The sequence below is a fragment of the Atractosteus spatula genome, chromosome 2 (genome assembly GCF_055471065.1).
Source record: "Atractosteus spatula isolate fAtrSpa1 chromosome 2, fAtrSpa1.hap1, whole genome shotgun sequence".
In the NCBI taxonomy this organism is placed as follows: Eukaryota; Metazoa; Chordata; class Actinopteri; order Semionotiformes; family Lepisosteidae; genus Atractosteus; species Atractosteus spatula.
This window is the reverse complement of record NC_142707.1, coordinates 23,794,224-23,819,320: the sequence shown is the minus strand read 5'-3', so window position 1 is coordinate 23,819,320 and position 25,097 is coordinate 23,794,224. Positions and strand designations below refer to the sequence as shown.

At 37.7% G+C, this 25,097-nt stretch overlaps 1 protein-coding gene across 1 annotated transcript in view; it reads left to right on the top strand.

The window, feature by feature from the left end:
* The window catches only part of trim67 (tripartite motif containing 67), a 37,679-nt gene that overhangs the window by 6,296 nt on the left and 6,286 nt on the right, over nt 1-25,097 (top strand). The window contains 4 exon segments of the mRNA XM_088935920.1: nt 7,833-7,928; nt 9,694-9,816; nt 16,021-16,131; nt 19,312-19,465. Coding sequence (XP_088792046.1) covers nt 7,833-7,928; nt 9,694-9,816; nt 16,021-16,131; nt 19,312-19,465 — 484 coding nt within the window.

Sequence of the window (25,097 nt, the reverse complement as noted above, 5' to 3'; positions counted from 1 at the left end):
AGCCTCTGTAAGATGCAGATCCCTACAGTCATCAATGCATTTACCACCCAAATGGTGTTAAGGGCTCAAAGAGAGAGTAGAGAATACAATGATTTAGGAGTACATGAAAAAAGGTTTTTAGGCCCATTACACATCACTAGCTCAGTGGAATCTTTACTATGAAATCTCGGGCTCGAAAATAGATGAGAATTTTAGTTGCATCACTGAAGAGAACTTTATGAAAACCATTATCAAAAGCCTTTTCAAAATATAAATATAGCAAATAACAGACTCTGTTTGTATCCATTGCCGTTGTTAGTTCAGAAATTGTAGTTGAACAAGACTTAGATTATCTTCTAATTATTATTTTCAGAACTTTACATATACTAGAAGTAAGACTAGTTTCTAATTATGTGGTTCAGTTTGTGGCTCAGTTTTTAACGTAGCACCCATTTTTATCAATGGGTGCTATGTTAGCAATTTTCCAGTCAGTACACATTACCTCTGTTCTGCTTGAGTGTTGGAAGGATTTGTTTACAGTCTGTGAATAACACATCTTGTTTCAAATACAAGTGGTAGTATACCATCAGATCCTAGGGTTCTGTTTAAGTGCTTCTAATAATAATAACATAACATAATTTCTGCCTCTTTTATGTTGATAAAAATAATGATAATATTATTTAAAGTAGAGATCAGTCTGAGGTATGTTGTGTATTTTTCCTTAGTAAATGCCTGAGTGAAATATTCATTTAATATATTGGCTATTTAGCTTTCATTTTCTAAACATTTTCTATTTTTATTTCTGATGCACTTTAATCAATCATCTGCATTTCTTTTGCTGCTATAAGACTGGAAAGAACTTCTAGCATACACTGTATTAATAGCCTACATTAAGATATTCTTTTCTACATCCCTCTCTTGGGCTTTTAAATATATCCCCTATTTACCAGTTTGTTGTCAGTCAACTGGTTGAACTGGCAGCCTCTGAACTATAATGCTCAATCTGGAGTCAGAAACATCTGCACATTTTTTCATTACTCTTCTGCTGTACGATAGGCTATTAAGTTAAGCCTGGATTACACTAATGCTTTAGTGAGAGTTCAAAGTTATGAGGATATTATCCTTTCTTATATATTATTGTAATAGCTATTATTAAAATAAATCCCTTGATTCACGTGGGCAATTCTGTATTGGTGTCCTTTAAAAATTTTGCTCTGGGGAGGGCAAGGTTCTATAAAAAGGAGGAAAACTAATGGGAGATTCGAGTTAAAAATCTGATAATAACACTATGTGAAATGTTTACATATTAAGAGATTTTTATTGATAATAGATAAATCAAAATTGGAAAAATAAATCTATAGTTCTGTAAATTGTCATGGTTCTTTTTTTTCTTTTGTGCTTACTCTTTTGATCTTTGAGATTTGTTTCTTTTCATTTTCATGTTGTTACTCTTGCCTGCTGCTTTAAAATTAATTATTCCAGACATATACTGTAAGAGTGAAAATTGCCTTTGGTGACCTTCATGCATATACTGGAATTTGGAAAATGACATGTAAGATCCTTCATGATTACATCTGATAATAATTGTTTGAACATCTATGTATTTGTACTGTAGGAAAGAATGTAACAAGATCCGTCCAATCAATAAAAAATATGGAATATCCTGCTAAGCTATCCACAATAAATTATTACACTGAAAAAATATTTGTAACAGCAACTACAGTATGTTGGTCATAGTAGACAAAGACTGTATGTTTATATGATAATGTAGATAAGCATTATGTAGATTAAGTTTATAATACAATGACCCCTTAGTGTGATGATGCTGATAAATATGTGCCCATGTTTTAGAACATAGAAACAGTGCAATGGAGGTGACAGTTTAGGGTATATGTTGGAGGAGGCTTGGCAAATCACTTTACTTTCATAATACCAAGTGTCCACGGCTGTAGGTTTCACAATTAAATTAGTCCTGCTTGTCTGATGGTTGCCCCATTTGCAGCTGTGATAGCTGTTTTGCAGCTGACCTCATGGTTAAGAAATGGTTTTACTGATGCTTAATCAAGAAAGGGATTTTGTTGATGACAAGACACCAAAAAATGGGTGTATGAAGTTAATAGAAAGGTTAATTTCCTGTACTTTGAACATTTGTCTTTATGAGTAACAGAGATGGCTAAAAACACCATTTATTTTAGTTGCTAAAACAATAGTAATTAGACCTACATGTTATGTTATCCTCTCATTAGTTCAACTGTGACATAAATAGATTGAAATTCTGTATTATTTTGTATAGGAACAAAAGAGTGTATTGCTATTCTATGGTGTAATAGCATAGCAAACTTACTTTTAACACCCGGGAGAAGGCCATCTTCAAAAGGGTACTTAGAATTAATTCATGCTGAAAATCAAGAGTAATGGGTACAGCTTCTAGATGCTTTTACTGTAGATTGTACTAATTCTACTATAATTGTTAAGTAAAATTGAATAATCCATATAACACAAAATATAAGCCTCATTGGAGTTGTACACAGGTATCAAACAGCAGCAATGGGATCTCACTGTAAACTGTTGTCCTCACTTAACAAATTACCTTAGTGTGCAGTTTACACTTATTGGCACAAATATGCATATTATACAGTTTATATATATTACCTGTCTGCCCTGCAATGGATTGATGTCTTGTCAAGGGTGTACCCTGCCTTTATCATTTGTGATCATTTGTGTTTACTTGTCTTTTAGCCCTCCAAAGGCTGGGAAAATACCACAAAATGATACCCATTGTTTTAGGGTATCTAAATAAGGCTTTGAATGTGAAGATGTGAGTTGCAAATGTTGTTAGACTTTACGCACATATACAGAATATGCAGAATTACACTTTATAGAATGTATGTTGAAGTAATTCACAAAAATAGATCATGTCTCTCTTTGAAAGGGAAGCAGGTTTTTGTGTATTCTCACCAATGCATTGTGGAGAAATGTGAGTAAAAGAAACTGTTACTCTATATAGCAAGCTACTGTGATCTATTGACTATACATTTTCTCCCTGAAATCATAGGGAGTGTGTATTGAAGTTCAAACAACAGTTCAAACCACGAAACTGGTACAGAACATGAATCTGAAATCCTCTCAGTATTTCATTCTTTAAATAGATGAGAGGTAGTTTTTGTTGTTTCCGTGGAAACGATGGACTGAGCTTTGTGGGAGACAATGAGCTGTTTTTTTTCTCTTTCTGAGAGTGAAGATGAGATTAAAAACAGTGCCATTTTCAGCATATCCTTTGGTTTTCATATTTTCTCATTGATTTAAAACAGAGTTCTTTCCATGATTCTGTATGATTGGAAGTAATGAAGGTGCTAAGCATGTTGGCACTGTCAAAAAAGAATCTGGCCTTCAATAATATCACTACAGCTCTATGACTCCTTTCACCTTGTCAATAACATATAACAGAAAATAGAATAAAAGAGTACATTTTTTGTACGCAGTACACATTTAACACAATGAAAACTTTCACATATCATTTAAAATTCTACAAACTGATTAAAAATATACATTTAATAATGTTTTTCATTTTAATCTTCCCTCTAAAGCATATTTTAAAATGGGCATAGTGAAACACATTACAAATGGGCTCTCACCTCAGATTCAGGATACAAATGAGACGATCAATATTACAAATATTGATCCCAGACTGAGAGACTCTTGCCATGTGGGAATGAGACTCACTGTGTCGGAAGATTAGGGGACCATGTCGATATTATTATGTGGGTATTGCTCTAACAACAGGTGGAGCACAGGTCACAAAAGCCAGCTCCTGAAGTTGACACAGTTAGCTTCCCATAGCTCTGGACTCCAAATTGACCATGTTACACACATCTCAGTGAGCACAATATGGCTTCTCTAGTGTAAACATACTCTGCAGTTTATCCAAAGGGGCACTAAGCTGAAATTCATCATGCTTTTCCAGTATCCCAATCCTTGGTTCCCATGTTCTCATCAATGCTGGTCAGCCCTGGAGAGTGAGATGATCTTTCTGAATCTCGTGAACCTGTTCCTTCATGACACATACAGTAGCTGAGGTCTGGTCAATCATGAGTGTGTCCTGTCAGTTGGAGGATTTTTCTAGAGCCGGGATTCCCAGTCCTTGTCTTGAAGAGCCAGAGTACCTGCAGGTTTTCTAGGTCTCTTTTAAGCAGACTTGGGAGAAGCATTTATGGATAAAATTTAGCCAACAACAAGCTGATTCAGGTCATAAGTAGCCCAAATGGACTGGATTCTCACTAATTTCTGATGCTTAATTTTTAAAAGAAGATGCTTATCTGGTTTCCGATGAAGATATCCAAAGATATATCTAATGAAAGAGTAAAGAAAAAATAGTGTTGTTTCCACTCCCTTCATATGTATTTTTTAAATACCGTATGACATATCACAAGTGTGACTGTGTAACTGTGTAACAAACTAAATGCCCTCCACTCTTGTGAAAAGTGTGAGGCAATGAAGAGGGGATGTGGTCTCCTTTGAGCAGCTAATTAAGAGACAGAAGCACTGTTTCACAATCTGGCTCCTGTCATGGTGACCTGAGGCATCCCTAAAATCAAGGTCAGCAGGAAATCAGATATTTCTACACACTTAGATAATGGAAAATGCACTAGGGAAACTATGCAAATTAACTTTGTATCATCTTTAGAAGCCTTTTTTGCTGTCATATATTTCAGTCAATGGCTCCTGAATGACCAGTGCTGTACCAGTTCTAACAGTGAAGAGTAATAACCTAGGTTATAGGTAATAGGGTATGTGTGCTGTTAGATACTGTATCTATACTGATTTCTGACAATCTGAATTTGTCTAGGACAATGTGAATCAATTTGCGCTGCCCCTAAGAGGAATTTAAATCTGTTGTCTTGTTAAATCCAAATGTTACTCTACTTGGTATCAGAAACATACAGTTGCAGTTTACTTGTTAAGTAAAAAAGCTGTCTGGAGACATGTAGTTTTTAAGAATAGAAATCTGTGATAATTTAGAGTCAGGGTGGCCGATTACTCTGCCTTGTGATCTTAGTATTCCAGCAAGAGTAAAGATTTCGCAGGACAGATAGTTGTGAAATGAAAGCAATTTAGAGGGAGACGCTGGTTCAATTGACATAATTTGGAGATTCTTTGAAGAATGGAGAATTGTTTTAAGAGAGAGAATCTCTAAGATTATAGAATCAGTTTATGAACTTGAAAAAAGAAGGTGCCATAGAATATATTAATCAATAAAAATCATTTGCTAACATGATGAACTGAGTTTTCTAGCCTCGGTATGGAACAATAAACATAGTTCATTGTAAACTACAACTTACTGAATGGTAGTAGAGTGTAACAGGATGTGGAACCTATTCTCCAGCTTCAGGCTCCAGAGAGCTCAGGTCAGTTTGAGTCAGCTCCAGCACTCCCATCTCTGAGCTGTCTGTCTGTTCTCTAAAACCTTTGAGTGGGCTGTGCTTCATCAGAGGAAATCCTAGATATATCAAAGAAAGTCTGGCTCACCATAAGCTTGGATCCACTGGTGCTGGAAAAGAGAGAAATAGGGCTGTCAGAGGCCAAGGTTAGCTATGAGGAGGTATTGTAAATCACCCCACAGCTTGTTAGCTGTGTGGTCAGCTTGCAGCTCCAGATGGCACATTAAGAGAGTGGGGTGGACTTGGGTTCATTTAGCACTCTCCTGACACTTCACGGCTCATGGAGGTGTGAACCAGACCCAGTGAATCACAGCATGGCCTGTGTTCATGATAATCAGCCTCTTCTAGTGTGAAGCTGGTGATCAGCACCTGATACGGATTACCTCAAAGGCTATGTCAGAAACACAAGTGACTTTAATGCTCTTTAGTGGTGGAGCCCACTTTCAGACCTTCATACAGGTTTGCCCTGCTTTAAATAAATTACAAATTAAATATATTTGTGTTAAGATGTGTTATGAATAAGGATGAGCATGATAGCACAGTATTTAGCATTGCCCTAGGCTCACTTCTGGACCCGGGTTGCTGTCTGTTTGGAGTTTGTAAGTTCTCCCTGTGTTCACATGGATTTCCTACAAGTGCTCCGTTTTCATTTCACCATTAAAATACTGGTAGGTTCATCCAGGGTGTATCCTGACTTGTGCGCAGTGCTTTCCACAGTAGGCACTGGCTTCCTTGGAACTCTGAATTGGGAGAAATGGTTAGAAAATGGATGGATGGATATTTGCATTAAGATATGCTATAAAAAAAATCTTCAATTACTTACACTCTACTCCTTCTTAACTGCAGCCTCTTATAACTCCATATACCCCTTCTCAATCCCTGTGTTCTTCCTCTGCTGACAAACCAGCCCTTCCTCAGCCTCAGTTCTTCAGTTTCCAGAGCCCAACTGCTTTTCCAGCCTTATACTTCAGTGGTGGAACAAACCACTATTGGATATCAGGATTGCGCTGTCCCTAGACTGTCTTCGCTTTCAAGTGACGCAGTATTGCTCACTGATTGCATTTTGGATTTTGATTTTATTTAATTAATATTATTTTTAACCTTGCTTGCCTTATATTTCTCATGTAATTAATTAAAGTAAAGAATGATAATAATGAATTATTTATTGTATTTGCTTTATTTTGATTATTGCACTTAATCCTGACTGATTGCATTTTTACTCAGAAGTCACCCTACACAAGTACTGTGCACAAGAAATATATCATTATAATGATAGTGTAGTACTTACGATTGTGTGCTGAGTGTTCTTTGAGCATCTTTTTTTGCTGGTCTGATAGTAAGCTGTTCTGTGATACAGTAGTTACCCGATTGTGACCTTTTTTGCTTTTTAAAGACTAGAACATCTACTCTGGTATTGGAAAACCTTGTATCTGTTTTTTGCCCTTGGCCTTACAATGACCTACCAACTAAACAGAAAATGCAGTTCCATTTAACATTAACAGGAAATGCAAGGAAATGTCCAGTCTCTTAGTTTGTTTTAAAATTTGACTTTCATGTTTAATTTTAACATTTATAATAGTGTTTTAATTGGTTTGCAATATCTTACTCAGTATTATTATGATGATTATTGTTATAATCTGTGAAACACTTATTGCCTATTTTGCAATTGATTGGATTTGTGTTGCTATTGTGTTGTTATTGCCATCATAGGTTAAATCTGCATTGAAACAAATATGTTAATGCTATTTAATTAAGGTCTAATTAAAACTCAAAGTCTCTGAGGATGTTTCACAGTGAGCTTTTCCCCATATCCCATATATTATAGATCATATAGACAGTACATTAAAGTTTTTTTGTTGGAAAAAAGCGCAAAAACAAAATTGTCATTCAATTTAAAAAGAATAAGAAAATAATTTAAAAAATATGTACAGTATATATTTGTAATCTTACAACAATTACATTTTTTTAATTCAAAGGATTTAATACTGTATGAGAACATTTGAAAATATTGTTGTGTTGTTCATGATCTTGCTTTGTATTTGTTCAGGATTATTGCTAAGTAATATGATTTTTCTCAGTTTGAAATGTTTCACCTCTCAGTTAAACCTCAGTGTGGCATCTTGTATTGCTGTTAAAGTCATTAGTTTGTGCTAACTGGCACCATCATATCAGCTGGTTATTAATCCTGAACTCCTTTTGATGTAGATGTCCTCTGTCCAAGCTTCATCTGTCCTGCTGTGGTTTCTGCTTTCACACAAGAATTCTTTACATCTTGCAGCTCTTTCTTCAGCCCTGTGTTTATGTCAGGAGGGTCCTCTGCTGTTTGGAAATGTTTTGATGCAGTAGACTGATTACTCCTGCACCTTAATGGTTAATTCCACGTCACCTATCTGTTGCCTTCTCCTGGTTTTACAGAGTCAGCTCTCACAAGCTTTGAACGGTGTGTCTGACAAAGCCAAGGATGCCAAGGAGTTTCTGGTGCAGCTAAAGAACCTGCTTCAACAGATACAGGTCAGTCTTTATTCCCGAGTTTGTGCTAATCAAAATGTGACCACGGAGTAGCAGCCGTCATAAATTGTGCATTTCCATTCATCCATTTTCTAACCTCGTTATCCAATTAAGGTAGAGAAGCCGGAGTCTATCCCAGCAAGCGACGGGTGCAGGGCAGGGTACACCCTGGATGGGACATCAGTCTATTGCAGAGCACAGGTTCACACTCATGCCAGGGCCCCTTTCCCCAGAAGCCAATTCAATTAAATTCAATTCAAGCTTTTTTGTCCCCTAGGGGATATTTGTTTTGCCAGTGAACTCCTCCGTATGTCTTTGGACAGTAGCAGGAAAACCACCCAAAACAAACACCGATACCACTCCAGGTTGCTAGTGCAATGACCTCTAACTCCACCAACCCATCCATCACAGCTCTCTTGATGTCCCTTTTAAGAGCTTGTTTCGATACCTGAATCCGGAAGTGATCGGCAATTTGGAGCAATTCGTCCTTCCTACAGTTATCCAGCTGCTCAAAGGAAGGTTCCTCCACAAACTTTTGTAAATCAAAAGTAGCCGTAACTGCCTTGCCAAAAACACAATCCACAAATCAAAATACTATACCAGTCCTTATTCAATAAACAAATACCAAATGACGCTAACCAGTCCCAAAATGCACAAAAGTACAAACACCAAAATTCTGCAACACAAAAAAAATCCTTAGGACAGGAATTTGGTATCACGGACGAGCCCCTAATAATGTTATGACCCCAAGTGTCTAGGGCTAAAGGGGTGTAACATTTAGGATAATTTTTGGAAGCAGATGGGTTCTGGTGAGGGACTAGGAAGCGTGATAACAAGGGTTGGTGCAAAGGTGATGAATTTAAGTTGAATAAATGACTGGTAAGACACGATAACACACAGGGGTAAGGAACTAGAGTGGTGCCAAAGAAAAGAAAATAACAAACAAAATGGAGCTGGCTAGGAAAGTGAGGGAAAGCTAACCGGACTACAAAAGAAAACCCGAAACATACGGTCTTTGGCGTCTTCAAACACCCTAGCTAACCTCCACTGTCTACCCAAAACCATACAAGACAAACGGCACTCACCCGTACTAAACTAGTGTTACTAATACAAAATCAACTAAGTGTGTAGAATGTACCCAACAACCTAAACTAACCCTATACACAAAAGTTCACACAAAAACACAAGTGAACTAGGAATACAAATAAGGGAAAATGAGAGTAATCAACAGGAACAGGGTACAAAAGAACACAAAGGTTGAACATATAACACGTTAGGGCAAGGTAATGGCAAAACAAAGTGAAACCAAAGTGAAACGAAAGGCCCCTTCCTTCTGAAAGTCCCCATGTTTTATAGTGAATTAGATGCACTCTGGCTGAGAAGCTGATTGATGATGATGTCATACTGAAACAGTGGTGTAATGGTGGACCAATGGGGGAGGGAGAACAATCAAAGGCCAGCAGTGTGGAACATAACAAAAAACACACATAGACCACACACTGGGACGTAACACCAAATTCAGGTATCGAAACAATAATGTGCATATGTAACATAATTCACCTTAGCCAAGATAATGGCCCTCCCAGGACACTTATATCAGCAGTATGATTGGGGACGTGGAGTCATACTCCACATAAGTCTGGAGTATTAGGCTTTCTTTTGCTCCTCAGCTATTAATCATGATCTCACATAGTTTTATGTTTTAATGTTGTTCGCATTGCAGCCTTTCGATTTTTGTTGCTCTGATATTCTGTATATGTCTGAACAGGAAAACGGTGTGGAGTTTGAAGCCTGTCTGGTTGCTCAGTGTGATGCCCTCATTGATGCTCTGAACCGACAGAAGGCCAAGCTTCTCACAAAGGTCACCAAGGAGAAAGAATACAAGCTAAAGGTGAGGAACTGTGTATTAATATGCAGTATTTACATCCATAGAAATGACATAAATGTGTTAATATGCTTTTCATTCATATATTGTATCAATAAAGTATGCTGTGTGTTTTGTGTAACAGTGAAATTTTATGTTCAGAATGTAGAAGGCTTCAGCTGCTGATTTGAGTTTGTGCATGCAGTTAGGTTAATTAATTAGGTTCTGTATTTAATATTTTACATCATTTTTCACAGACCTTACTCTGCATGATATGATTTTACAAGATCCTGACATGTGAATTGCATGACTCAGAATTGTTGCCAGTGGGTGTGTTGTCCAGCAGCTGTTTTGAAGCAACAAATAAGTAAATAAATCCAGCCTGTCACCTCTTTTTCTCTTTGGTTCTTCATATTTTTTGCTTTTTAATTTAAAGAAACAAACTCTAAAAAATTGTAGATATTCCTAAATTTCCATATACATTTGATGTCTGTATTGTGTTTTTGATTAAATAAAACATCTTGGCGTTTCTTTGTATAGTAAAAATGCCCAATATTGATGTATTTTGTGTGTGGGAAATAAATAATACTAAAAGGCTAAAGCTGAATAAATGTCCTCGAATTGGTCTGTAGGCCAACAAGAATGTCTGCATCCTTTGAGACTAATCTGTAGAACTTTCCAGAGAATCTCTGCTGGGTTGCTGCAGTAGACAATACAATAGGGATTTTTATGCAAGCTTAGACAATATTGTCTTCTTAATCTGCAATTTTGTTGCCTGCCATCCATCTTTAGCTAAGAATTTCACATGGCCACGAGTGATGCCAAAAACAGAACACATACAGCAAAACAGAAAATAATATCCTGGTTTAGAAATGTGTGCTGCTGAGGACATGGTACTTTAATCATGAGCAAAGGATGAGGATAACAAAGGAAAATGTTCAGAGCCTAAATCTGAATTGCATTTTGATATTGTACTACATTTCCTGTGATTATTTGCTTCTTTTGAAAAGTGTTTCTATTTTTAGCATTATTACAAACTCTTGTATATATATTTAGTTCTTTGATACATGTGCTACATACTGAATCCTTTCCTTAGTTTTTTCCTTGCAACAACAAAAAAAATGCAGGGATAAACTGGTTAGTGATATACAAAACTATAAAAGGCAAACTTAGCTTCAAAATAGTACTTTAAATGCTCAAATAACAGATTGAAACTGGAAAAAGGGCAGAATATAATCTTTTGAAACAAGGCAACAAGGACATACTTGTATTTGAATTTCCCCCTTTAAATAGGGTTGAAAACATTGGATGGCACTTGAATAGGTTAAAAATTTGTAAGACCAGGGAGCTCACGCATTTTGTTGTGTTAACTAATCCATAAACAACACATTTCTCTGCAATATATTGAAGTAATCTACCATTCAGGCAAACGCTGTAAATAAACAGCGTATCAGTTGTTCACTCACCTTCAGAATAATAGAGAAATGAGCTGACGAATAACGAGACAGCTTAATACTTTGACTTTAACTCGCCTGGTTCAGGACATGCCCTCAGTGCATACACAAAATACAGATTTTTAATACTGAGGTAAGAGGAAGTCAGTTTGCTGCGGTTTGCAAGAGCCGAGCAGAATGTGCAAAATAACAAACCCAAAATGTGTGGAATGCAGTCAGTTGAAGACTATGTGCGCACAAGGGAGAGGAAAACAAAAACTAAAAACTAACTTTGGGGGTTCTGGCCCACCGGTGATCCTGGTTGCCCCCCTTCTGGGCAGCTTAGGTATGTTCTGGCTTATGGACTTGCACTTGTCTGAGCTCATGGATTTGAATGCAATGCCTGAGAAGCGCTTATGCAGCAGGTGACAAAGAACAAGTCAGTGAACAGGTGACAGCCTGGTGGCTTTGAGCAGCCAATATGTGGTGGCAGGGGAAGGTGCTGGGTGACTGGAGGAGTATCTTGGGGCAGAAGCAAAAAGAGAACTATCAGTTAGCAGGTAGCTGTATGAGCTAGTCTGACATTGTATCTCTGTTGTGACAGCAGAAGGTGCTGGCAACCAGAAGAGCTGCTGTGGCCTGGAAGAGTTGCCTGATGCCGAGCGCAGAAGAGAACTGCCACTTACTTGATTTAGCTAGAGGATAAGAATGAATTTCTAGCTGAATCCCAGATAACAGAAGGAATATCAGTTACGGATAAGAGTTCTGGGAGAAAGGCAGAGTTGAAGGCTGACACCAACCAGTTGGACACCAGCTGAAAAGGAAGGGTGAATGGAGGATGGAGAGCATGGGGGTGAATGAGGAAGACCATATCTCATGCAGACTGCCTCTGTGCCCTTGCACCTGTGAGGCAGAGTGGGAGTCAGTGACTGTGGGCTCCTGCAGAGGACAGTGAAAAGAAGGACTGGGGAGAGAGGAGAGACAAAATAATATGTACAGGCTGGGGCCGTAGGTGTGGTAGCTTGGATGTTCAACCAGAAATGAAGAGTGAAGGGAGTGAGGTGAACTGAGTGGGCTAGATTAGGGAGAGAGAAGCGGGAAAAAGCTGCCTTGGAGACCGCTGCTGCAGTTGCTCAGTTTCTGAAACGCTTGCAGGCATCAGCAGACCTGAAAGAAAAATGCGGATGGTATAGTGGGCACAGAGCTGCTTATTTTTCAGTGGAGTTCTGAGGCTAGAGAGGTGAGAGTAGCTGTGGTCCTGGAGGACCACAATGAAGGTAAGTTCCCAGAAAAGCCAAGTGTGAGATGAATTGGTACTTTGATGAGAAACAGTGTGGTATTCCTCCAGTATAGTGGAGTTCACTGTGTTCAGCCAGTGAATTATTATGTGCAGGGGAGTGGAAATGAGACAATTCCACCTGAAAGTCTGTTCAGTAACACCATTCAGTATCCTGGAACACTGAATAAGGTCACAGTTTACTTTATTATAGTTTCGTAGCTAGAACAGCAAGAGCTTGTACATGAAATGAACTTCAGGCCTGACCGGTAATTAGATTATTTAAAATGCAAACATGGGTCCTTTCCTATACTGATTTGTACTGAAGCCACAGACTAAAAGTGAAGGCAGTGGAGGGGAATATCATCTTGAACTCAGATTTTTAACAGGTTTCTTTATATTGTAATACTCATTTGAAGATGATACCTGATGAGGTCTACAATGTGTTTTAATAATGACTATTTGAAGGAGGTGGATGCCATGTCACTCCTGGCAGGGATATTTCCATTCCATGGGACGGAGACCGAAAAACCCTACCAATAGGTGTTCTAGCTTTTGTTTGTTCTTGTTTTTCTGTGTTGTTTTCCTCTCCCTATGATGCTCCATGTTGAGAATTAGCTGGTTGAGCAGCAGCTGTTTTTGCTAGAAAAGTTAGTTTTTATGTCAGAATGTTACAAGAGAAACAAAGTGGAATTACACTGAACAAGACAGGCATGAAGAAAAGTAAATGAAAAGAGAAGAAAAACAGTCCTTAATTTTTGTTAAAAAAATGAAAAACTAAAAAGGCGTTCCTCACCGTGCCTCAGGTTTTCAGGTTTGATTTAACAGCCTTTCAATCAACATAAATCCATTAAGGATGACGTTTATGACTTATTTTTCTCTTGCATAATAGTCCAAGCTATTCTGTTTTTCTGACAGCACAGTGATGAATATATTTTCTGTTTCTTATTCACTTCTTTTGAGTCATTAATCTGCGAGGATCAGTCACTCCATCACCCCCGCACAAGCTCTTGGTGAAGATTAATTTTCTGCTATTTGTGAGTGTCTGTTCAAAGGGTCATTCACAGACTCTAAATGACATCTAGACAGATGATGTATGACTAGTGAATTAATATGCAGAAATCTTCTTGTTTTGTTATGTTACTATAAGAGAGATCACTTTATTAGCCATATACAATTTCTTACATTGGGAATTTGTCTTTTCACATACCCCAGCTTGCTCTCCACTAAATATTTTTTTTATAAGATCAAGAAGCTTGGGGTCAGACCACAGGGTCAGCCATTTACACAGCACCCCTGGAGCAGCTGGGGTTAAAGGCCTTGCTTAGGGACCCAATGGAGTAGGATTCCTCTACAGGTCACAGGATTTGAACCGCAACCTTTCAGCCAGAGGCACAGATCCTTAGCCACAGTGCTACTGCTCCAACCCCGCTGAGATCATCCACATTAATTCTAAGGAAAAGAAGCATCGTTCATTTTGTACATTAGAATCTTTCTTTCAAGTTTAATCTGTAAATAAGGCTGAGGTTGATTTTTTCTCTTTATTTCACTTTTATGGAATATTTTGGTGAATGTAAGGTAAGGGTCACTGTTATAGCTTTTTTCTGTTTAAATTACTGGGAATTGTTAGGTCAGTAGTGTCCTCAGTGCTGAGCCTGAAGGGCTGGAATGTCTGCAGGTTTTCTATGTCTCTTTGAAGCAGCAGCACCTGAAGACCTGGGTGAAAATGTTGAATTGGTACAATTAATCCAATAAAGACCTGATTGAGGTTGTTAATAGCCCAGCTGGACTGAAAGCTCTGAGGTTCAGGGTTGAGGACTTCTAGGTTAGGTAATTAGGTAATTAGGAGACTTGCATGAAAGGATTAGTTCTTCCAGACATGAAGGCCATACAGAGGGGAAGGTGCAGGTCAGATGTGAGCAAAAGGAACCAATTGTGGTTGTATTTGATGTTAACTATAACTAGATATGAAGTCTGTTCAGTGCTAAAAGATGCACTCCATAATTGAACTATCCAGACTACAAATTAGACTGTAAACAGGATCATTCTGCTAATTTATTAATTAGGCTGTCCATCTGTCAATAGTTTTGTTTTAAATCAATTTTGAGCAGTGATACGATTGACTTTCACTTGATTGTTTGCAATATTTGCTCCGCTTGCATTAGAAACAATTTATGCAATGTTTACTACTTCTGAAAAACTAAAGATGTTCAGTACATATAAACTCTTTGAATGTCTAAATGAAAGTTGTGAGTGAAGTTGAAATAGCAGAAGGTCACTATTTTTTAAAACATTCAGATGCTGTACTGCATATTGCTTATTTGGTAATCTGCTATACTGCCAGTTGGCGGATTTGTGTTTGGAAATCAAGCAGAGGACTTAAATGAGCCCCGGCATTTATTTCCCACTCAAGCATCGATGACAGTGAGGAGCCACCCAGGCTTGTTATGGCAGACTGGCAGCAGTGGTATTACTGTGGGTTCACTACTGAAAGCACAGCCTCATGAGTTTGATTTTGTGATGATCTTACATGAACAAATGATTCCTGTAGGAGCTCATGCCCTTGAATACTAATCTGTCAGAGCTGTACTAGTGACAGCACAGTGTGTGGCAGGAAACCAAATAGTGACTCACAGGACTTGGGTAGTTTTGGTTGCAAAATCAGCAGTTCGGTAACACCACGCGACATGGACATGTTTTTCTGAAGTGATACACAGCTAAGACATTATCACAGTTATTGTCTCATGGCATTTGAATACATTTTCTAACATTTGGGAGGTCAATTTTAAATTATGCAGTGTTTTATGTTATCTAGGTTTGGTACTCACAAGATTAGGACCTCCATTAACATTTGCAGACAATATCATAGCATAATGATTTAAACTGATATACCTGTAGAAATAGTGACAATCATACTCCATCATTTGAAGAAATCAAACCATAACAAATGATATAAGAATGATAAATTTGAATATTAAAAATGATACACATTTTTATTGAAAAGTGGATAGCACCTTTAAGATGCTTAGCAGATGGCCGTATCCACTGTAAGGTTGTGTAGGTTGTAATGAATATATAGGCAGGAAGATTGCTTCCCTAAATTAGCCTTATTTCTTGGAAACAAAAGCTTGTACTGGGTAACAAGAATTCTGTTTTTGTTCAAATGTGCCAGGGCTCCACAACCAATTAATGAAAGGCACAGCAAAAGCTGTGACTTCCCTAGAGAGCTGCTAAGCTGTTATATCTGGATTACAAGAGGCGCTGCTCAATTAAACAATAAATATTTGTACATCTCAGTTTCTTATTGTAAAGCTGTCTCCCAAGAGCTCCGCATCAATGGCTTTTGCCTTCTGTCTCCCGTCTTCACTCAGATGTTTATTGGGTTGTAAGCCTAACACTCTGAAGAACTGTCAATTCGTTAAGCTTTAATTCTCATTCTGGGATGATTACCTTTATTCCCATTAGTGAGGGAATGAATGTGAATCAGCCTCACAAATTGATTGTTTTTGTCCTCTTTCCCAGGTTGTAAGAGACCAGATCACACACTGTACTATGAAGCTACGGCAGACCACGGGGCTGATGGAGTACTGTCTGGAGGTGCTCAAAGAGAACGACCCCAGTGGCTTCCTACAGGTACTGAAGGAAGGACTCTTTTATTGTAATATAGATGGATCTTTTTACCTTCTTTATAAAAATCTTTTTGTATAAACTTGCTGCAATTCTTTCAGTTCCAATGCACAAGGGATAATTGCCTCCTTGAAGTTTTAGACAGTTAAAATTCTTATCTGAGTCATTGTATGAGTCATTATCTGAGTTAATGTTTAGGTAATAATAACAGGATGGTTGGGAATTTTGTACTCCTTTGTCTTTGTCTTCTTTTTTTTCTTGTCAGACCTCATTTTCCCCCAGAATGTAATTTGAACATTTGTCCCTGCCTTCACAATGTGTGTTTGAAGTGCAATCTGAAACTATAGTAACAACCATTTAGTTTTCAGTTTATGATGATCTGTTCAGATATGTCTCTGATAGTAACACAGGGTTCCTAATGTACAGTAATTGCCTGCAGCTTTAAATTGTGCTGTGAACAATATTCAAAATACAAAAGGTTTAAACAAACCTGGAGAGTTTAAAGAATACACTGGTACAGAAAAATGACATTAATTTATTCACTTATTTCCTAAAATTTGCCACCCCCTTTAGGATCAACGAAAAGTAGGGTTTTCCATTAGTGTTTTCCATTCTTTCTTCTTTTTGGAAGCTGTGAGAGTGGGATTCTACCCCCTAACTTAACCTGAGGACTAACCTCATGTGGTAGTAAGATACCACTGCATGAAATTAATTTATAATTCAGTGGATTTAAAACAACTTATTCTAATAGATTTCAGATATAATAAAAGATTATAAGATAATTCTAAGATAATAAAAAATGTACTGTATATTCCTATATTAGGAGTTATAATGCACAATTTAAGCATCAGGACTTCATTCAGTCAAACTGAATTTTTTGCTAGCTGGTACTCATTTTTGTTTATTGCTTCATTTGTGTTGGCAGAAATGTTTGCAGCAGAATGCATTCCCTTATACTGTTCCCCTTTATAACATTCATATTTGGCTCATGGAAGCCACTGTTACTGGAACTATTTGCTCTGGGATGCCTTTGATTGTACTGTACATGTGCAGGATTGTTTAATTATCACTTTGGTGACAAAAATTTAAAAAAGATACACTTCCCTTTACAGTACTAACATCTAAGAAGTGGTTCTTTTTTTGTGTGTTAAATACAAGGTTTATAAAATTGAGACAAAATCCTGGTCCATCAGGGATTCTGTAATATCTAGGAAATTTAAAAATTAATGAAGAATTGACTGGTGTATCATTTACTATAGTGCAAATCTTTTATTTTCCAGAGCTCACTGCAAACTGCTGAAGTAACAAAACTATCAACTGACTCAGCAAAAGACAATGGCTTTAGATTAATTCTTGACTGGTGGAAAAAGGGACCTTAAGATTTTCATATTCTTGGTTACTTTTAAGGCAAGAAGAATTACTAGATAAATCTTATAACTTAAATAATGTTTGACGAATTCTCGGATTCAAATATCTTTATGCCCCAAACATCCTGAAGCAGATTAACTAATTACCCAAACCTAAGTTTCTTTATCAGCTTATCAATACAGTGCCTTGTAAAAAACACTTCTCATTCCCATCATATCCCATTTTGTTGAATTACAAATTACACACATTTTTCGAATTAATATTTTTAATACTATAATTTATCATAATAAAGATATTACTTTTGCAAGCCATGGATAGAACTGTACTTGAATTCCAATGTAAATAGAAGAGTCTGGGGGTAATATTTGATCCAAAATTGATGTTTGACCCACATGTGCAAAATATTGTAAAAACATCATTCATCCATCTCAATAATATTGCCAGGCTACCTACGTTGTTTCTGACTGTAGCAGAAAACCTGGTCAACACATTCATCTTTTCTAGAATTGTTTACAGCAATGCCCTACTTGCTGGGGTATCTACAGTAAATCCACACTGAACAAAGCACATAATCACATTACTCCTGTCCTGGAGTCCTTGCACTGGCTTCCTGTCAGGTTTCATGTCAACTTCAAAATCCTCATGCTCACAGATATGGGTCTACATGCTTTGGCACCTCAGTACCCGACTTATTATCTGCCTACTGCCCACCTCACTAAATAAACTGTAAGGAATTATTGTTATTACTACATTTCTAATCCCTTGTTTTTATATATGCTAATTTTGTTATCTCCTGTACTTGTTATAGTTCTTTTGTTGGAAGTGTTTTTTGTACTGTTACTGTAAAGTACTTTGAGCAGCTACTTTTAAAGGCACTATTTAAAAATATGTTATAAATTAAAATTATATTGTTAAAAATATATTATATATAATACAAAAATATTATGACTATATTAGATGGAGCCATTGAAAGCATGGGCAGTAGTTACTTAGCATTGTCAAACATATCTGCTGTATTATTGTGTCATCAATATACATAGAAGACCTTGCATTACTGTACATGTAATGACATGTAATCAGATTGATTATGGAAAACAGTGGTGACTAACTGGTGGTGGCTAATGTTACTGTTAACACATTTGCATTTTTTTCTATTTTTAAAAATATTTTAATCACCAGATTTCACTCAACATAAGGAGAATCTCATTTACATGTAAATTCTTTGATTACAAGATTCTCTGATTTTTCTTTCATTTTCTACTTACAGTATGCTTTGTTTTTAGTATCAACTACAGATAATTGAAAAATCCTTGTCTGAATTTTAAATCATAAATTTCTTCAGCACATTTTATACACCACATTTTTTATTGATAGCTTTCAATACTGTTAAATTGTTTTTTAAAACAACATACAGTATAGGACCATTGTGTAAACTAGCCTATGAATTTATATTAGAATGAACATTAAATTCACACAGCAATACTTTAACATCTACAAAGGTGTGCTATTGTGAATCAATAGTATTTTCAATAATGGTTAAAAACATCTAGAAATGATCAAGTGTAATACTGTAGTACTGCTTCCTTTATATGAGTTTTATCATTATTATATTTCACAAGAGGATGGAGATTTAAACCCCGTTCTTTCTAGATGCACAATCAGCCCTTTTCTGTCTGAAATAAAATGCAATGGAGTAGTACCCTGGAGAGTAATGTGTTGAATGTGTCCCCTATTCTATTATGTGTTACTGATTCACTTTCTGGAATGGAGTCGTACCCTGGAGAGTATTGTGTGTTACTGATTCACTTTCGTCTCTAGATCTCAGATGCCCTGATCAAGCGGGTGCAGTCATCGCAGGAGCAGTGGGTGAAAGGGGCGCTGGAGCCCAAAGTGTGCCCCGAATTTGACCTGTCCCTCAACAGTGAACCCCTGCTGCAGTCTGTACACCAGCTGGACTTCATTCAGGTCAAATGTGAGTGTCAGCTCCTATTTTTCTTCCTTCATACCAAGATATTTCATTAGCATTCAAATATCTTTTATTACTGCTCATGTATCATGTGAGCAATGTTCCCTCTAATTTTTAATGGCCTGTGTGCGCCAAAATTTCAAGTTGTGCATTTTTTTTCCAGTGACAAAAACTTGTGCGCACTAAATTGAGTGTATTTAAAATTGATCCAAAAGACTAGGACAGTGATTCAACAAGCCCAGGCATAGAGACTGAGTGTTGAGCAAGCATGAGCAGTGAGGTACGAGACTATGAGAGCATAGATATCAATTATTGAGTAGCAATAATAATGCACACAGCCAAGTTGGGCCTCTTGCAGCCAGTCTCATGTGGTCAATTTTGCATTTTTCAATTGACGACCATTTTGGTTTTATTATTATCGTTTTTTTAAATTTAATTTTTTGTGTGCAATTCAATTTCCTATGTGTTTTCAGAACCTGTGTGTACTCGAACACACGCGGACAGCTTAAAGGGAACATTGCATGTGAGCCATCTTATTTTCTGAAATAACTTGCTTAGTGCTATTTTGTGGTTTAGTAGTACCACAAAAACAGCAGAGCAGGCTAAGGCATGTTGTTCAACCCTGGTCAGTGTCATTAGCTTACCATGACCAACAAATCCTTATGTGCAACTTCATAAGTTGTGGTGTACAGTTTTTCTCAGGGTTGGGTGGTCCTGAGGTTTCACTGAATTGCCAGGGAACAGCAGACACCTGAGCTGTGCAATCAGCAGTGTGTGAAAAGGTAAGGGTGGTTGATGGTGCAGGTTCCAGAGGATACCTCTTATCTCAGTTCACTCTATTATATTTCTCAAGATGGTGATCTGAGCTGAGATGATTAGGAAAACTATAAATAAGGTAACATATTTTACATGAGCAGCTGCTCTCAACGCACAGTGCTTGATCCACCCACCCACACCCTGGTACGCCTTGCAGAATTGGTCCTCAAACTGAACGCATTCTCTTTCAATAATCTTTTTTACCAACAGGTGAGTGGAGTTGCCATGGGCACCAGAATGGGACCCAGCTATGCCAATATTTTTGTCGGCTGGGTAGAAGAATGCTTCTTCGCTTCCTACACTGGCTATGTCCCTGACCTCTACAAACGATATATTGATGACTGCGTCGGTGCCGCCACATGCTCCAACGATCAGCTTGAGTTCTTCCTGCACCATTTCACCAACTTCCACCCGTCCCTCAAATATACGGTTAACATATCTTCCACTACTCTTCCGTTTCTAGACATCAACTTCTCTATCAACTACCCCCGACTGTCCACTTCAGTTTATTACAAACCCACGGATTCACACAGCTACCTCCTGTACAGCTCATTTCACCCCAACCACACTAAAAACTCTCTTCCTTTTTCACAGTTCCTTAGGTTACGACGATTATGCAGCGACGACATCGACTTCGAGAACCAAGCCCTCGAAATGTACTCATTTTTCATCAACAGAGGATACCCCAGCAGTGTGATTGACAGGGCCCTTGCCCGAGCCAAAAACACCCCCCGGACCATCAACCCGATCAGGAACTCCCGCCGTAACAACCGCATTCCTTTGGTGCTTCCTTACCACCCTAACACACTTCCTATCCCCAGGACCACAACTTTTCCATCCTACAGGATGATCCCTCCATTGGGGCCCTCTTTTCTGATCGCCCTATCATCTCATATCGCCGACCACCTAATCTGCGTAACCTCCTTGTTCACAGCTCCCTTGACCGCCCTAAACAACCATCCACACCTGGCACTTTTCCTTGCAACAGAACTCGCTGTATCACCTGCAAGTACACAGCCACCACCACACTCATTCAAGGCCCCTCAGGACAATTCCGGATCACCCAGACAGCATCTTGTACCTCCAGCAACCTTATTTACTGTATCTCTTGCAGTAAATGCCCAGCCATCTACATTGGAGAAACAGGAAGGAGACTCGGAGACTGCTTCAGAGAACACGTCAGGGCTGTGAAGATTAAAGATCTCTCCAAGCCCATTGTTTCTCATTTCACCTCTGACGGCCACGACCACTCTAATCTCTCCGCCTGTGTTCTCAAAGACGGTTTTCCGAACTCATACATCAGAAAGACCACCGGAACTAAAATTATTCTGCAGCTAGGATCACACATTCTCCCTTCCCTTAACGACAGACTAATGTTCTTTTAAATTTTCTCCATTCATTGGAAGTTTCATTTCAGACCTCTTTGCACCCATTCTGACTTCACACCTCTTGATTGGCCTCTCTTTCTGTCCCCTACTCCCGCCTCTCACTCCTCCTCCCTCCCAACCCTTGTTCTCCCGCTACTTTACCTTTGCCTACTGCCCTGTCTCTCTCACACCTGAAGAAGGCTCCACGGCCGAAACGTTGTGTTCTCTTTCTTCTTTTTTTTCAGCGTGGAATAAACCTATTACTTGTTCCTTTGCATAATAATTTACTGTCTCATACACAGATTGTAAGCATACAATATACAATATAATTATGATACAATTTATTGACACCAAACGTGCATAACAAACAACAAACACAATAAAACATGTTTTTGAAATTATCTGATACAGTATGATACAAATGGCTGATCAATCACTCAGAGATTACAAGGAGAAGAGTCAAAAACTTAAGAGTTAAAATACTGTAAATTACTATGAAGTGTTAGTGTCTGCCTTGTAGGTTTTTTCAGTCTCATGTAATTACATTACATTCATAATCTCAGATGCAAGTAAATATGCATTTACTTTTGGGATCTAAACTTCAAACTTGGAATAATAGTTCAACTTTGAAGAATTATAATGTGAATAAAAACATTTTATATTCAAAGTTCCATTGGCCACACGTCCTTTTCCCCCTCAGAAGACAGAGCTGGAGTGTGTTGGTTTGTGGTCTGAGTTGGCAGCTTTTTACTCTGTTCAGGGAGCTTTGCCAGGCATTGCTGGGGGTAACTCTTACAGAAGTTAGCATTGCTGAACTTTGGACTTTAAAAACAGTCTATGAATGCTTGTAAGTTTGGGCTTGGCCTCAGGGTAGACAAGTGGGGATATAACTTATCTACAATAACAATAATTGGGGGTTCTCAAAATAATTCTTTTCTGACTTCATACTTAATTCTTAGTAAAATAATACAGTATGTGTTGCTGTTACTATGTTGAGTGAAATCAAGCAAATGACTTTTATGGTACTGGATTGAGCTGTTGCCATTTTCAGCTGAGGACTCTCAGTGTGGTTCTACTTTGAACATGGTGACATTGTGTTATAGTGAGATCCATATTTCATCAGAAGTTACCACTTATCCAGGAATTCAAGGTGGCATCTTTTACACTGCTGACATGTTTCAGAATTGACTTACTAAAAGCGACTTTTCTGTAGCCCAGGGCTAGAATAATTTCACGGACTGATCCCACGGTGATCAGGTGCACTCTTATTTGGCTGCCTTCTTTGTTCATTTCAAAAGTTCTGTGCTACAGCACAGTTTGAGGTGACAGCCTACCCTAGTTTATTCTCAATTCTTTCAATACAATTCTAAAGCTATTCCATGTACTTACTGTATGTGCCCTTATCTGGCTGTATTTCCTAGCAGTATGTGATTACAGCCTGTTGACCCTACTTTGGGTACCTAGATAGGAACTGATTTGAGTCTCCACACAAAGACTACTGCACCAGGACTGACACAGACCTGGTGCATCTGAATCACAAGTGTTAGCATAGGAAGACCGAGTGCAGTCGGTCAATATAGGAAATTCAATCACACCGAGGCTGCCTGTCTCCTGAGGTACCCCCATTCATTTTCTTACCATCCTTATAATACAATCATATAGTATGATTCAGAGCAGTTGCAGATGGGATATTATTTTTGCAGACTTTGACCAATGTAACTTCTAGGTTCAAACTTTTTATGCAATGTGGTTTAACTTTCTCATGACGAGTCATGCATATTAAGCAAGTATATCCTTTGCATTGACTTGAAGTATGAAATTGAAAATTCTAAGGACTAATGCTTCTCAGCTTGCATGGAACAGATGTCACACTCCTGTGCCAGTACTGCACTGGGTGATTGTGATAGACATATTGGCTCTGCTGAAAGCTTTTGCTGAAAGCCCTAACAATGCTCTGTAGAGCTTGCCAAGCATTCCTAATTGGTTCTCATTATAATTTATTGAATAAAGAGAACAAGTCCATGACTGACGTACTCTTTATGGGGCAAATTTATTTTTATATTAGAGTAAATTTAAATGTGGATGTTGGAAACCCATTCGGTGGTCTTTTATCTTTTTATTGTTCATAGCTGTCAATAAGAACTTTTGAAAATATTTGGCAGTGAAAAGCTCAAAACTTCAAAACATATTGTCCATATTGTCTGGCAAAAAATGTGATTGTTCCCCCAAGGCCATAGCAATCACAAATCAGTTTATTTCTTTCCATTATTGCCTAAGCTGGCTAAAACAAAGAAATTTCTCACTACTTTACATACAGTATATCAAAGAAACCTTTTAATGATGTAACATCATGCTTACACTTGTCAACAAAGATTTTTTGGAGAATAAATAACTTTTGAAGTAATATAATGTAACTTTAAGTGTACGTCCTGGGAGCTGTCTCAATAGTAAAGACATTTTTTTAAATAAGAGATGTTCATATCAGTGGTACTGTACTTTTATTTAAGCACCATAAGATGTCATGAGCATATTACAGAAAGGTCTTCTTTTGAAATTAACTTTTAATTTAAAAAAAATATTGAATTGTTTGGAAATTATTAACTCTAAATATACTTTTCAGTTTAAGGAAGAAATGTATAAAGGACTCACATTAACTCATTATCACAGGCTCTGTTACAACATCCAATAGGCTACTATGATACAGGTAATAAAGAATCTAATCTTACAAGTAATTAGTGATTTACTAAGCATTATATTTAGTACTGGATGGTAGGATGTGTGACTTTGATGTGTCCTAATGTAATAAGGTGTCCTAAACATATGAATACTAGAAAGAACACATAAGCTAAAAATATCATATAGCTCCAGTACAAAATATTACATTAAAAAGTAAATTGTTAAAATAATGTTGCATCGTTCATTTTGTTTCCTAATGGTATATTGCCATTATTCATCCAGTGTTAGCTGCAGATTGAGTGATCTATATAAACACTCCCACAGGTAGATTTCTTTAGTATTAAATGAGCTTTAGAAGAAAAAGAATATTGATATTGGACATTGATGAATATTTTTGGCGTCTAAAGCACTAAATTCGGCAGTGCAGTGGAGTGTTTCCTCAGGGTGCTCTGGTTTGTTTACTCCCACAGTCCAAAAACATACTGACAAGTTAATTGACATCTGGGAATATTGCCCCTGGGGTGAGTGTGTGCATGTCAGTGTTTGTGTCAGTCTACTCAACGATGGCATCCCGTCGAAGGTGTACCCTGCCTTGCGCCATTGCTTGTGGGGTAGACTCTAGCTCCCTCGCGACCCTGAATTGGAGGTGGCGGTTAGAAAATGGATAGTTGAATAAACACTAAATCACCTCAATAGTGAGAGAGTTTAATTGGCAAAGATGATGAGCTGACTTCATCTTTTGAACGTCAAACCTGCTGAAATCAAGACAGAAAAACATG